The sequence below is a fragment of the Gallus gallus genome, chromosome 10 (assembly GCF_016699485.2).
Source record: "Gallus gallus isolate bGalGal1 chromosome 10, bGalGal1.mat.broiler.GRCg7b, whole genome shotgun sequence".
NCBI lineage: Eukaryota > Metazoa > Chordata > Aves > Galliformes > Phasianidae > Gallus > Gallus gallus.
In genome coordinates, this window is record NC_052541.1 from 20,129,306 (window position 1) to 20,143,623 (window position 14,318).

Here is a 14,318-nt window from a genome sequence, read left to right on the forward strand (position 1 = left end):
AGTGCTGCTGTGCTGCATGGGGCTGCATGGGCACTGCACAGCCAATGGCCACATCCCACATGCAGTGCCCTTTGGCTCCTGCCCGGAGCCACCAGCTCAGCCCTGTGCAACCTCAGTTGATGGCAGTGGGTGCGTGGCTGCAGTGCAGCTCCAGGCAGGAGAGAGAGGGGGGAGCCATGGCAGCAGCTCCTGCAGCCATGTGCACACAACAGAGAACCGCTCGTGACCACAGGAAGATGCTGTGGCCAGGACGGCACAAGGGGCTCTGCAGAAAGGAGCTGCCTCCATGCAAGCATGTGAGGGACGCAGCTCAGGGCTCGCCCTGGGGCCAGGGACTCAGTGAGGTTGGGTCTGGCTCTGCCCACAGCCTGCAGCCCATCCATAGTGGAAACAGGGCCGGGGACACCTGGCTGTTCACCCTGCGCTGTGCCTGGGCATCGTGCTGCAGCTGAAGGGGCTGCACTGGGCACGTTGTTGCAGTGTGAGCTCTGCAGCCTGCTGCCCCACCTCGCTGCAGCCAAAATTAGCTCCCCTCACCACGGGTTTATGAGCAGCAGCTGCTTCCCATCACTCAGGTGAGTGGGATGACTGCTGCCTGGGTGCCAACACACCTTCAGCCCCCAGCTCTGGGGGGCTCCTCGCCTCTGGGAGGGGTGGCTGGGGTGGTCTCAGCCCTGCCCAGGGTCCCCCACAACCTCAGGGCAGCAGGACACACAGCACAGGCAGCGGAGCTGGTTTGCATAGTTCTGAACATTTAATAACTCAGTCTCTCTAGCGTTATATCCACATCCATTAAATTAAAAACGGGCTCAGGAGGCAGCTCCCGGCTGATTAAATTACAAGAAAAAATTACTGTGCACCAAAAAGTTATTATAGAAAAATAGTCCTGTGGCCCCCTGCCAGCAGCTCCGTTCATGGGCCGGGGTTGGCATGGGGCAGGCAGGAGCCCGTGCCACGGCCCGGTGTGCAGCGGCGGTGGACGGCAAAGGGGCGGGTGGCACCGACCCCCACCATGCAGGGAGTGGGTTGAGGGCGGGGGGGTGCCGGGGGCTCTGGGGGGGAGCAGAACGGATTGTCACCAAGTGGGGGAAAGGCACATCGGGGCTGGGGCGGTGGGGCTGGGGCTGCCAGCACAGCAGGCTCTGCCTGGCCCTGGCAGGGTGCAGGCAGAGCCGGGCGCAGCGGGCACCAGGGCTGCCCAACAGACCCAGCAGTGCCGCAGCCCTGCCCGGGGCAGAACAGGGGCTGCTGCTGAGCAGGGGGCCCTCCCTACACTGAGGGCACAGCCTTGGGCGCAGGGGAAGGCGTTGCTATGCCCACACCCTCCATCACTGGGCTCCGATCCGCGCTGCAGGTGGCTGTGGTGGGACAGGCAGCAGCGGGCAAGGAGGTAGGGGGCTGAGGCCTGGCCATTATTGCTGTTGAAGGGCACGGGTGGAGGCAGACAGGCCCTGGGGAGGCGGCGGGGAGCCTCAGGTAGCCCAGTCAGGGCAACACCAACAAGGGCGCCCGGCCCCCATCCCCGCAGCCACGTGTGGCCCCCAGCAACCGCCGGCCCAGGGGAAGGAACGCAGCTGCCAGCACAAAGCCAGCACCAGGGTCTGGCCACACACCAGCACAGGGCACAGCATGGACACGAGGCTGTGAGAGATGGTCCGGGACGGGGACAGCACAGGGCTGAGGACGGTACCAGCAGTGGGGAGCCCAGAATGCCGCGGAGGGGGACGGGAGCAGAGTCCAGGCCCCTCGGCCTCATCTGCCCCTGCCCCGCGGTGCCAGGAGGAGGAGGGAGGGGCAGAGGGCTCATCAAAGGGCACTTTGGTCTCTGATGAAGGCAGTCCTCTCATTGTGCACTTCGCACTCCTCAATGTCCGACTCCGAAGGGCCCTCCTCCTGCCAGATGTCGGAGGGCAGCCCCTTGTAGGAGATGATGCCGCTGTCCAGGGCGTAGACCTTCACGCCCCGCAGGCTGAACCCGGAGCGCACTTGCAGCACCAGGAAGACGGTGATGAAGATGACGACAATGAGAACGCAGCTGAGGCTGGCGATGAGGACGAGCGGGTTGGCTGGAGGAGGGGCCTCAGACTGCCCCTCGCCCTCCACCAGGGCGGGGGACGCACGGCTGCTCTGCGTCTGGTGGGAGCAGGAGAGGTCCAAGCTGCTGAAGTGGGAGTGTGCGGGGCAGGTCAGGCACTGATTGGGGCCGGGCCCCGTGCAGGTGGCGCAGGAGGGGTGGCAGGGCAGGCAGAGCTGGGGTGCGATGGGCTCCATGCTGTTCTCCAGGTTGTAGTGTGTGTTCTGCACTCCAGGTGCGAAGCCAGGGGGGCAGCGCTTCAGGCAGCTCTTCTGGTGCAGGTAGTATCCCTCTTCGCAGACTGCAGGAGAGATGGGTCAGCACGGGGCCGGGGGCATCATCTGCACGCCCACCCTCCCATGGGAGCCTGCACTCACCCACGCAGGTCTGGCTGGGGGTCAAGGTCTTGCAGCCACTGCTCTCCAGCTGATTGGAGAGCCCAGGGGGGTCAGTGGCCGTCCCGTACAGCACCAGCGTGAACTTGGTCAGTGTGCCTGGAACAACATGGAGTGAGCACCAGCAGTGCACCCGTGGACCTCCTACAGGGAGGGTGGGCACCAACACCACCACAGGCTGCACGGGGGCCACGGGGACACCTCCATGAACAAGCACAGACAGGGTTGTGGGGAAAAGGCCACCTCAGAGCCCCCCCAAGCCATAGCAGCTGTCCCCTCCCCAGCCTGGTCACTGAACAGCACCAGGTGCCAGCAGGGCGCAGGCACTGCTCCCATTGCCGCATCAAGGCGGTGACAGCAGCCCTACCGTAGTTATTGGCATCACTAGTGTTCTCAATCTCCAGCAGCCACTCCCCAGAGGGGTCCTCATCCCACGAGTGTGTCGTCATGAAGGCCCAGTCATTGAAGCCATCAGCCGAGTAGTCATGGGGCCTGGGGAGAGAGGAGACGGTGTGGGTGACACAGCCGGGCAGCCGCTGCCAGCTGCCATCCCATTGCCCAGGCACCGACCTGGCAGCCAGGAGGGTAGAGCGGGTGCCCATGGGGCTGACGAGGTGGATGGCCAGGTCGCCCCGCCGGTTGTAGGACAGTGTCAGCCGGGCCTGCGCGTGCTCCAGCCGGCTGATGTAGTTGGCCTTCCCCAGGCAGGCATCAACCTTCCGTCGCACCTCCAGGCGCTTCCCGATGTCCCTGCCAAGGAACAAAGTGAACCCAGTGAGGCTGCGGCAGAGCACGGGGCTTCACGTGCCCCCAGGAGCTCCCAGCTGCTCTCCAGCTCCACACCAAGTGGTGGAGCTGGAGATAATCCCAGGGCTGCTGACAGCCTCTCTCCACCGCCAGAACGGGGCAGGGAGCAGGCGACCAAGCAGCACATCCCAACTCCCAGGAAACCAGGAGCAAGGAGGGTTTTGCTCTGCTGAGCACGCGTTGAATTGCACTCTGTGCCAGCTGTGAATGGGGCCTTTCTTCAGCAGCCAGGGGCCAGCTCCACCCCTGCGCAGCGTGGCCAGGGATGGACAAGCACGGCCCGCCATGGCCCGCAGCTCACCAGCCCTGCTGCTGGCACAGGACACGGCCACACGGAAGGGGGGTGGGCAGGGATGGGGCTGGCGCCTGCCCACAGGACCCAGGCCCAGGGGAGCAGGGCAGAGCAGCAGCACAGACAGGGCCTAGCCTCCCCCAGCCCGGGGCCTGCCCCCCAGGCCTGGCACCACCCTGGCTGCAGACGGGACTCGGCAGATGCTGTGCTGCAGCGGTGGCCAAGCAGGAGTAAAAGGAGCTTCTGTCTGACCCCTGAAAGCCCCTCTGTCTGGTGATGACTCGCACTAGCTGCTCCCAAAACCGCAGCGTCCCAGCCCAGAAGCCTCCCGGCTGCACCCTGCCCAGCCCGGCTGTAGCGGTTGGTATCCAGAGCAGTTCTGTACTCCCCAGCCCTACCCAGCAGCAGAGCCCAGCACCCTCCCGTTCCCTGCCCGGTGCCAAGTGCCTCTAGGCTCCTGCACAGGGCCGCACATGGGGCAGATGCCAGTGCCTGCCTGGGCTCACCAGCCCTTACTTAGGCTCCGTGAGGACGTCGATGACACATTTCCTCTGAGGTCCCACTGTGATCCAGTTCCTGGCCAGGCTTACCATGGCCCCGGCGTCCAGCAGGCCATAGCCGTAGGAGTGGCTGACTGTGGGGACAGAGGGGTCAGTGCTGCACCCTGAGGGCTCCTGAACCCCAGGGCTGCTGTGGGCACCCAGCCCCTGCCCCCCAGTACCTTTGCGGCCAACGCCGTTGGTGACCCAGTCATTGGCATTGAGGTGCGCCGGCTTCGAGGTCTGCACCACCAGGTGCTGCATGTCCCTCCAGGTTAGGTTCTTGCTGCGGGGACACGCGAGGCTTAGGTTCCAGCATGAGGCACCCCGCAGCCCCCAGCCTGGCCCCGCTCCACGCCCAGCCTTACTTTGCCTCCAGGGCAAGAGCAATGATCCCAGCAGCGAGAGGCGCTGAAGCCGATGTCCCCGTGTGCGATTCGGTGCACTTCTGTCTCAGGTCAGTTGTCACCTGCAAGGAAAGGACCCGTTAAGGTGGTGCCACGTCCCCCAGTCCATCCCGTGCACCCCGACCCCACAGCCCCTCGGGGCACTCACGATCTGCTTCTCATTCTGGTTGCCACTACTGTAGGTGGTGGCGAGGGTGGAGGAGCAGGCCTCGCTGTACCAGGGTACGTTGCCATACTGCGTGGTGCTGCTGATGGACAGTGTGTAGATGCTGTTGGTGTAACCATCACAGTTGCAGCTGTCGTGTTCACGGCCCCCGTTTCCAGATGCCCAGACGAAGATGGAGCCCAGCCCCCCGCGTCCCTGACAACAAAGGCAGAGTGAGCACCGGTGCCCGTGCAGCATGCAGCTCATGGCACACCAAGCACCACAGGGCATGGCAGGCAGCTGGGACCCAGTGAAAGACACAGCGCTCCCAGCCGATGCAGCAGGATGTGGACACAGCGGCCACAGGAGCTGCCCTGGATGGCACCGGTGGCAGAGGCACTGCAGAATTGTTTTTTCCAAGAACAGATGTCCTTCTCTGCCCAGAAATCACCCAGGCTGGCTGCAGGGTTGTGCACAACTCCCAGCAGCCCCACGGCAGCCCTGCAGGGTGTTACTGAGCGCCATGGCTCTGCTCAGTGTGTGGGGCAGAGCTGGCACCATGTGGGGATCTGCCAGCAGCGTGCCCACATTTTCATGTGGGGAATCCCAGGCAAAATGCAGCACAGGGCTGCACCGCAGCCATGCTGAGGCTGAGCTCACAGCTGGGGTCAGTGGGGAAGGACAGGTGGTGGCAGGGCTGAGGTGAGTGGCACAGAGCCAGGCAGGGCCCAGCGGGGCTCCAGGGAGGGACTGCCCCACTTCACGTGAGTTTTCAGAGCACAGAGAACAGGGCGGCTCCAGTGAGAGGAGCACCCTGAGCAGGAGGGGACCTGACTCAGAGCCGTAGTGCAGGAAGAACCAGAAAAACCAACAGAGCCTGATCCCAGAGATGAGCCAGGAGACAGCTCACTGCAGGAAGGCTGTGACAACACAGGAGGCCTGGGGAAGCAGCAGGAGCTCAGCTGGCCCCAGGAAACCAATGCTCACCTGGCTGACCCCTCGGAAGAAGGCCTCCTCTGCCAGCCGGGCTGGGCCATCGACCGTCTTGCCATCGTCCTCAGGGCCCCAGCTGGCGCTGTAGATGTGGATGTGGTTGGGATTGAGACCCAGGGAATGGGCCTCCACAGCATCCGTCACCTCCCCATCCAGCATGCGCACACCTAAGGGCCAGAGAGCAGACATCACGGGTGGCCACGCTCCACGGGGCAGAGGTGCCTCCAGCGAGAGCTCTCTGTGCTGCTGGAGCTGCAGACTGTCACAGGCTGCCCTGGCAGCAACACCAAGGCAGCAGACACCTGCTGCAGGCTCCGCTCCTGATGCATGACAGGGTGGCACCCACCTCCAATCCGGGCATTGTAAGCCACGCCAACGCCACAGATCCCATTGTTTGCTACGGCAGCGACTTCCCCAGCGCATCGAGTGCCATGCCTGCAGTTAGAACAGAACCAAGCACTCAGGTGGGCATTGAGGAGCACAGTGCTGAACACCAGCTGCAGACGGTGGGGTTGGCACCCACACCATCTCCGTTCCCCCAAATGGGGCGGCTGACAAAGCCCAACCCACAGAGATGGACACTGCAGAGCTGTGTCTGCCCTGCTCTGGGGAGGGTCACAGCACACTCTGCGTTAGCTCTGGGTAGCCCCAAAGGACATTACCGGTGTCAGAAAATGAGGGGGGGTTCTGCATGGGGCATCACCCCCACACCCTCTTGAAATCCACAAGGGCCAGTGCTGCCCACTGAGAACTGGCTATACCTGGGCTCTGCCACCCTCACCTGTTGTCATTCATCTGTGTGTAACGGGGCTGTGGGTCTGGGTCCTGGTCATTGACATCAAAGCTTGCCCCTGGATCCTGGAAGGCAGACCTGGCAGTCAGAAGTGCCTGCCTTGGCCAGCAAGTCCCACCTCCCCAGTGCTGGGCTGAGTCAGCGAGCAGGCTTCTGACTCGCCCCTGTTGCTGTCCCCTGTGTGCCCCCAAGGCAGGCACGAACGCTGCACCTGCACCATGCAGCTCTGGGGTTGCAGTGCAGGCACCAGTCCTGCACAGACTCCTGTGCACCACCCAGGGATTGCCCCACACTTACGTAGTTAGCCTCCAGGTCAGGGTGGTTCTTCTCAATGCCATCATCCAGGATGGAAACCACAATGCCCTTGCCCGTGTAACCCTGCTCCCAGGCCTGACGCACGTTCAGGTCCCGCTGGTTTGTGTTGTACTGCAGAAGGAAGTCCTGACACTGTCAGCCATGCCCAACTGCTGGTGCTGTGATGGGCATCACAGCCAAGAGTAGAAGCCACCTCCACACCCCTCATTCCACACTCACCAGGTACCACTGCTGCGGGAACTTCGGGTCTGTGGGCTCCATGAAAATGTCTCGCTTGGTCCTGCGCTTCGCCACCTGCTGCTCAAGCCAGTGCACCTGGCACAGAGAGGGCATGAGGCTCTCCCTGCTCCCACTGCCCTCTTTGTGCCCAGAAAGCAGCCAACAGCTCCAGTGCTGCAGCACTCCAACCAGTCAACAGCCCACGGCCCTCCCGGCCTCCCCTGCTCTCAGTCTCGTTGACACCGGCTCTGCTCCAGCGGAGCACACAAGGCAGAGCACCGAGCACCTGGCAGCCACCACACCGCACGCCCTGTTGCACCCAGGGCGGGCAGACTGTGTGCGTGTCTGGCTGCTGGGCTGCAGCCAGAGTATGGGGATGGCTTCCATCCTGCCACAAAGCCACACTGGGAGCCCCAGGGAAGGGGATGGAAAGCCCTCCAGGGGGCCATGACTGCCCCATGCCCACAGCAGCCTGCAGGCAGCAATGCTGGCTCTGCATCCCTCTGCCCTTGCTGGCCACGTGCCAGGCTCCCTGGCTCCCCATGGTCTCTGAATGCACAGCATCGAGGCAGCTCACCCCATTCTGCACCCTCGTGCTGGGTGAAGGGTGCTACAGGCAGACCCTCCCACCTACCTGTGGCTCCCGTGCCAAACGGCTGTGCCAGGGCTGGTGGGGTGAAAGGGAGCGCTTCACCACGCCGCGGTGCTGGAAGTGGTAATAGTCACCGAAAATCTGGAGCAGAAGAAGGAACAGGATGGATATGAGTGTCCAGCTTCCCCATCCCCCACTGGCACGCTCAGCCCCAAATGCCAGTAGGTCTCCAACAGTCCAACCAAACTGCAGCCAGGGCAAGGGGAGCTGAGCCTCAGTTCTTCCTTACGTTTGCCTAAGACAGGGCACTCTCTGAGCACCCAGGAAGCTCTGGTTCCTAATCTGTGTATCTGTCCTGGGGTGAAGGGTCACACAGTTGTCCCACCCAGGACAGGCACTGCCAGCTATGGAGCCATGCAATGCAGTCCCAGCTCAGCCCCGAGTTGTAAGAGCGTGGCTTAGGCTCAGGGCAGCTACATGGCCACTGGCATGGCCCCAGCTGGCCCAGGATGCCTTCCAACCTCCCCACTGGTTATTTTTAAACCTGAAGCCCTCTCCAGTCCTGCCATGTCCTCACCCCTTCCTGCATGTCCTGCAGGCAATGTGGGGGAGAGGGGCTATGCTTTCACCCACCTGCCAGCAGCCAGGGCATAACCCCGCCGACCAGACTACTGAGGGCTGAGGGGAGAGGATGATCCTCCCTCCGAGCACCCCAGGCTGCAGCACAGCAGCTTGGTTACCTTTAAGGACAGCCCCAAGAGCTTATCAGACCTCTGCAGATGTGTGTCATCATCCTTGCCAGCACGCAGCTAGCCTGAGCCAGGCAGTGGTAGGAACGATGCCTTGTGTGGCTAAGAGACACCCATAATCCCAAGGCAGCAAACCCCAAGTGCCACACTTCATCCCAAAGCCTCTCAGTGCTCTTCAGGGTGCAGGAATACACCCTGGCACCTGTGGAGGGGCACGTTCAACCCACCCCCCCACTCCCGCCTGGAGTCCTAGGCAGCAAGACAAGGCCCTGCCCAGGGTGGGGAATCCCTCACCCCGCACATCTGGGGTGAGACACCCCTGTGCCAGGCTGGCTCCCAACGCCCTCACCCCTCCACAGGCATGAACAGAGCCCCGATTGTTCTGAAAGGAGAGCTTGGCTCTGCCCGGTCACTCGGCTGGATTAGGTCTGCACAGGCGCTGCGGTGACAGTCAGGAGCTGGCAGCCCACGCACTGCCATCCTAATCCCCACAGTCCCTGTCCTCAGCAAGGATGGCGCTGCCCCCAGCCCCATGCACCCCCACTGCTCCATGTGCCACATGTCATTGCTGATCCTGTGTGAGCAGCACCGACTTGCACAGCTCACCCCATGCTGTCCACGAACATTCCTTGCCTCTGCCCCACATCCCACAGACACTGTCCATTTGGTCCTCTGCAAGGCCACTGGCCCCAAGCACACACCCACAGATTGCGGTCCATTCTCGGCTCCTCCGTCCCTGCTGGCCCAGGGGACCACAGTCCCACGGCCGCCACCCACCCCAGCTCTGCGGGCAGAGGTGGGGCTGGGGCACAGCAGGACAGCACATCCCTGAGGGCAGTGCCCAAGCACCCAGGGAGGGCAGGGTCCTCCCAGACACAGATCCAGGCCTCTCCCTGGGGCACAGCCATCAGAGCCTGCTCCTCCCACCCGCGTCCTGTCCCGCTGCACCAGCACCTCAGGAACAACTTCTGGGGAGCACAGTGTGACCACTCAGACACCTCCGCCAGCTCCCAGCCCCATCCCGCAGCACAGACATCAGGATGGGCTCCAGGGCAGCAGAGATGTTCCCAGACCCGCACCTCCAGCTCAGCTGAGCCCACATCTCCCTGCAGGGGCTCCGCTGTGGGCTCTGCTGCGCGTCTGCTCCACCGCAGCTCAGCGCTAGGCAGGCTGGGAACCAGGAGGTCGAAGGCAGCTCGGCCCTATGTCCCACTCTGAGGGGTCTCGGTGGGACCTGGCCCACCAGAATGAACCCAGATCCCCTCTGGAAAAGCTCGACACGGCACGCTTCCTCCCACCATGCACAGAAGGACTGCGAGCTCCCTGAACAAACTGCACCCACAGCCATGCCAGGCCCACGTTCGGGTGGCAGGACGAGTCATGGCCAGCTGCCATGGCGGTCGTCCTCCCACACTCCCAGCAGCTGGCTCCCAGCAAGGTCCTGACACCGCAGCCACAAGTTGTGCAACTTCCTCTGGGATTTCACCCCTCGCTTCCTTCCTGCCGGAGCCAGCGTGGCCCAGCCAAGTGCCTGGCCTTGGGAGAGTGGGTTCTGCGTGCCAGGGCCGCAGTGTTCACCCCAGCATCCACACCGTACCACATGGTGCCAGCAGAACCACACAGGCTCTGATCCGCCAGCTGCCAGTCCCACTGTTTGCGCCAACCCCACAGCTACCACCAGTCCGACCTGGCCCCGGGGCTCACCCCGGTCTCCATGCAGCAGCACCTAGCTCCCTCCAGCCCAACGGCTCCAGAGGGCCTGGCCAATGAGAATGGCACGTGACACACAACAGGGTTGTATGTCCTGCCCACAGCTCCGCAGAGCTCAGCCATGGAGTCTGAAGAGCCGAGCCCTGGGGAACAGCCAGGACCACGACGAACACAGTCCCACACTCCCCAGGCACTGCCCACCCAGCTGCAGGGATGGCACTGACAGCCCCATTCCCACAGTGGCTGACGGCAGAGAAAGCTGAGTGTGGTGGGACCTGCTGACACAGGACTGCTGAAGGGCAGCACAAGGGCCAAGGACATGCAATGCTGTCAGACCCTCTGCCCCAGTGAAGCCCGGGGGCTGCGCTGCGCTCAGGCACCTCTCACCTTCAGCAACGTGCAGCAACCTCAGCACTCCCAATCTGGGATGGGCTTTTCCCCCTTCCACCTCCCACACACAGCACACGCTATGCCGTGCTGTCCCCTGCCTGGACTGCAGCAGAGTGACGGGGAACACCACTGCCACGACAAAAGGGGAGCAAGGGACTCACCGGGCCCAGGTTAAGGAATCCATGCTTCCTGGCCAGCCGGTTGGCCTCCAGCGGCCCAGCGGGGACGAGCACAGCCCAGGTGTTGGTGTAAATGCGCTGGGCCAACACCTCTCGGGCCAGGAGAGCGAGGGCAACCACCAGAGTCCAGAGCAGGAGCAGTGAGCAGGGCCTCAGATCCATCAGAGTATCGGGGGTCTTCTACCAGAGCACGAGGTCCAGGCGGCGGCTCCCACGTCAGCGCCCTGCGGCACACCGGGCCCCGCTCTGCCCCGCTGGCCTCTGCGCAGCCCAACAGACCATGGGGACGGGGCCGTGACGGCGGCAGGAGGGCGGCAGCAGACACAGAGCACCGCGACGGCAGCTCGGCCTGTGGGAGAGGGGGGGGGGTCAGAACAGGACAGGGCTCCGCCAGAGCTGCTGCGGCCCACGGTTCCAGGGCTACCGGGAAGGCTCCACAGCGGCACAGAGCTGCTGTTTACCTCACTTATTGCCCAATGTGTACTTATGCTCTAAGCTTACAGCCATGGAAGGCAGAGAGGGAGATGGGCACAGAAAGAGGGGAGGAAATAGAGCCCGTGTTTCCTGCCGCCACCTAGCACGGACAGGGAACGGGGCGGGGAGCTGCCAGGTGAGCCCCACCGGCCTCATGGCAGGAGGCACAAGGAGGTGCTCCAGGTGCTGTGATGAGGACCTGAGCACCAGCTCCTGGAGGGGGAGCAGCTGCAGCCCCCACCCCAACATGCCGGAACAGAGGGACCTCCAGGCACAGCGGGAAGGTTCCGTGGCCGTGGGAACACATGCGGCTCCCAGACAGAAACACACCAGCTGCAGTGAGGAAAACAGGACAGCAGAAGGAGGAGAAGCAGCAGCCCTTGCCCTCAGCTCGCAGTGCCCCAGGCCCAGTAGCCTGCTAGCAGGCAACAATCTGGCCAACAATGCTGCGTTGCCTATCACCATCCACAGCTCTGCCCTTCCCCAGGAGCAGAACATGGTGACACCGGTGTGACTCATCTCCAAAACAGGGAGGAAACAGGCAGAGGGACCGGGAAAAAGGAGCGCTATCACCTCCGGCAGCACCGTGCAACCAGGAGCTACCTGGGGTGCAGAGAGGTCTCTAGAGCAGTCAGAGCGAGAGCGAGGGGCCGGGCAGTGCCGGGGGCCGCAGGCAGAGCGTGCCAAGCTGCAGCACAGCGCGGAGCCCCTCGGCAGCCCACGAAGGCGCCCAGAGCAGCCCGGCAGCCCGATGCCAGGCAGGAGCCGCGGTCCGGGGCTGCGCCACGGCCTAAAGCACAGCCCGCAGAGGGCAGCGCTCGCCGAGCCCCGGGGGAGGCGAACAGCGGCCGGAGAGCAGCGGCGGCACGGCCCGAGGGGACCCCGCGTGCCGGCGTCCCTCCCCGCCCCGAGCCGCACACCGCGCACCGGACAGCCCTCCGGCGCTGCGCCCCGCGGCCACCGCTCCACGGGGAAGGGCGGCGGGACGGCTCTCCCCGCCCGGAGCTCTGCCCGCAGCCCGCAGCCCCGTACCCGCAGCGCTCCGTCCGTCCCGGGGCAACGAACGGCGACGCGGCCTCGGGCCCGGAGCGCCCCCCGCGGGGCTGCGGAGCGGAGCGGCGGGACCCGGCCGGGCGGATCTCGCCCCGCGGGCGGCGGGGGCGGCGCGGGGCGGGGTGGAGGCGGCGGCGCCCGCCCGAGGGGCTCCCGGGGGCGGCGGCACCTCCCCCTCCTCCCGCCGCCCCCGAGCGCCCCCCGCCCGGAGCTGTCAGACCCGGCCCGGCCGCCCCCGGCCCTTACCGCGGCGGCGGCGCCTCGCTCTCCCGTCCCGCCGGCGGCCCGGGCCCTTCTGTCGGTGGCGCCGCGTCACGGCGCGGGGCAACCCCGAGCGCCCGCCCCGGAGCCGGGCCCGGCCCAGGCAGGGGCGGCCGGGGCGGGCGGCGGGGCCGCTTGTTTACCTCGCGCAGCTGTCAGCGCCGCCCGCTCGGCCCCGCTCGGCTCGGCCGCCACGGCGCACCCGGCCCGGCCCGGCACGGCACGGCGCGGCGCGGCACGGCCGCCGCTCCGCCGGGCGCCGCCGGATGCCGTCACCGCCGCCCGCCCCGCCCGCCCCGCCACGGCACCGGCGCTGCCGGCCCCGGGCCCGGCCCCGCGTGCGGCCCGGCTGGCTCCGGCGCGAGGCCGGGGCTCGGACCCGCCGACGGCCTCCCGGGGCCGCGGGTGTCCGCGGGCAGCGGCCGGACGGAGCCCGGGAGCGGAGCCGCCTCGTGCCGGCCGGGATCCCGCGGGGAGCGCTGCCCGAGCGCAGAGCGAGGAGTCGCGGGGTTCGGTTGGAAAGGACCAGAAAGCACCGCGGCATCATTGAGGCTGGAAGAGTCCGGCCGCCAGAAGAACCCTCCAGCAGGGTCTGCTTCCAGGAGAGGCCCTTCCAGCCGGGGGAGAGGCTGCGGTGTCCCGGCTGCGCTCCCAGCCCCACACTGCAGCCCCCCGTGCACGCCACGGCGTTCCAGGAGCAGTGCCAAAGGCAGCGCCAGAGCAGAAAGCAGTGGCCCCGGACTGACCTGGATGCTCCCAGCTGCAGAGGGCTCTGCAGGCGCCCGATAGGAGCAGCCCTTATATCTCCTGACAGAGGAGGAAGTCACCGACATACCCCGATCGCATCGCGGAGCAGTGGCAATCGCACAGGAAGCAGTCACCTTGGTAACTGTGATGCTCAGAACAGCCCAGAAAATCTGGCACAGGGTCGCTTTCTTCACTAAACCGGGTTAATGGTGCAGGGCAGCTCCGGTGTACAGCTCAGCACCAGGAGTGGGGGCCGGGTGACCGCTGTGCCCTGCTGCCACTGTGCAGTGCTCCCCGCATCCACCCCACACCTGACAGGGAGAGGAGGCCCCACGCAGCCGCCTGTCCTGCAGCCCCCACGGCCTGCCCCAGCCTTGTCCCGTGGCTTTGCTTCAGAGCCGTGCTGAGGAGCCCTGGCTGCAGCCCGGTGGGGATGAAACCACACACGCGGCCCTCGTGTCACATGGGAGTGGAGCCAACAAAGGCCTCTTGTCCCACCGCCTTATCTCAGCGCTCTGGGGCAGGGGAGCGGGAAGTACCTCTCTCTTGCACAAGCTGTTGGTTTTGGATGTGCATGGCCGCTCCTCCTGCCAAAAATAACACCACACACCTGCAGGGCCAGCACCTGTGAGGAGCACAGACCCTCCTCTTGAACATTTCCCCATTTCAGTGGCCTGGATTTGGAGGCCTCAGCATGCCCCGGGGTTTGCCAGCAATGGGTGGCACAGCAACGTGTGCCCCGTGATGTCCCATGCCACGCAGTGTCCCATGGCTTCCCCCACTGAACTACGCACAGCAATCAATAGAAACCTACTTTCGTGGAAAAATAAGGTCAATGATTGGATTTCTGGTTACAGATTGCACAACCTCCAATATAGCTGCTGGCACTTTGCAGAAGGCAGCACTCTGCTCCAGGCACCCCCACCTGGGGGTGGGCTTGGAGACACCACAGAGCTGGGAGAAAGTGGGCAGCAGGGCAGGGAGATCGGGTAGGAAGGCCCGCACACCCACAGAGAGCTGAGAAAACCAAACAGAAGGCAGCAATGGCAGACGGGACAGCGGCTCGATCAGGTGGTGCTCACTGAGCGGCCCCCAGGAGGGGTGCAGGGAGCCAGGGCCGCCGCGGGGGCTGCGCTGCATATGGCTGCAGTGTGCTGGGAGGCTCTCCTTGCACAGCACTCCCA

At 64.9% G+C, this 14,318-nt stretch overlaps 1 protein-coding gene and 1 non-coding gene across 5 annotated transcripts; both read right to left on the minus strand.

Moving 5' to 3' along the window:
* Positions 1-732: 732 nt before the first annotated feature.
* Positions 733-13,253, minus strand: FURIN (furin, paired basic amino acid cleaving enzyme). 4 transcript variants are annotated; one of them, NM_001396111.1, is made up of 16 exons: positions 13,134-13,253; positions 10,582-10,948; positions 7,614-7,712; positions 6,980-7,075; positions 6,743-6,871; positions 6,434-6,510; positions 5,999-6,087; positions 5,647-5,819; positions 4,663-4,875; positions 4,476-4,576; positions 4,290-4,393; positions 4,085-4,202; positions 3,040-3,219; positions 2,837-2,961; positions 2,452-2,568; positions 733-2,375 (listed from the first exon to the last, which is right to left on the minus strand). In NM_001396111.1, the coding sequence occupies exons 2-16, from the start codon at positions 10,759-10,761 to the stop codon at positions 1,807-1,809; spliced, it is 2,370 nt and encodes a 789-aa protein (NP_001383040.1). In that variant the 5' UTR covers positions 10,762-10,948; positions 13,134-13,253; the 3' UTR covers positions 733-1,806. The 4 variants fall into 4 exon arrangements, with proteins under 4 accessions (NP_001383040.1, NP_001383041.1, NP_990046.1 ...); NM_001396112.1 differs by lacking the exon at positions 13,134-13,253 and adding an exon at positions 12,531-12,610; NM_204715.2 differs by lacking the exon at positions 13,134-13,253 and adding an exon at positions 12,373-12,426.
* On the minus strand, positions 7,075-7,131 carry MIR12218 (microRNA mir-12218). The gene has a single exon (NR_161971.1). It is a non-coding gene; the product is annotated as a microRNA mir-12218 (primary transcript).
* Positions 13,254-14,318: the final 1,065 nt, after the last annotated feature.

Coding starts and splice junctions, on each gene's coding strand:
- FURIN (NM_001396111.1), bottom strand. CDS start 10,761: ATGGATCTGAGGCCCTGCTCACTGCTCCTGCTCTGGACTCTGGTGGTT. Junction 4,876..5,646: donor TCTTCCGAGGGGTCAGCCAG/GTGAGCATTGGT, acceptor CTTTGTTGTCAG/GGACGCGGGGGGCTGGGCTC. Junction 4,577..4,662: donor ACCAGAATGAGAAGCAGATC/GTGAGTGCCCCG, acceptor CTTTCCTTGCAG/GTGACAACTGACCTGAGACA.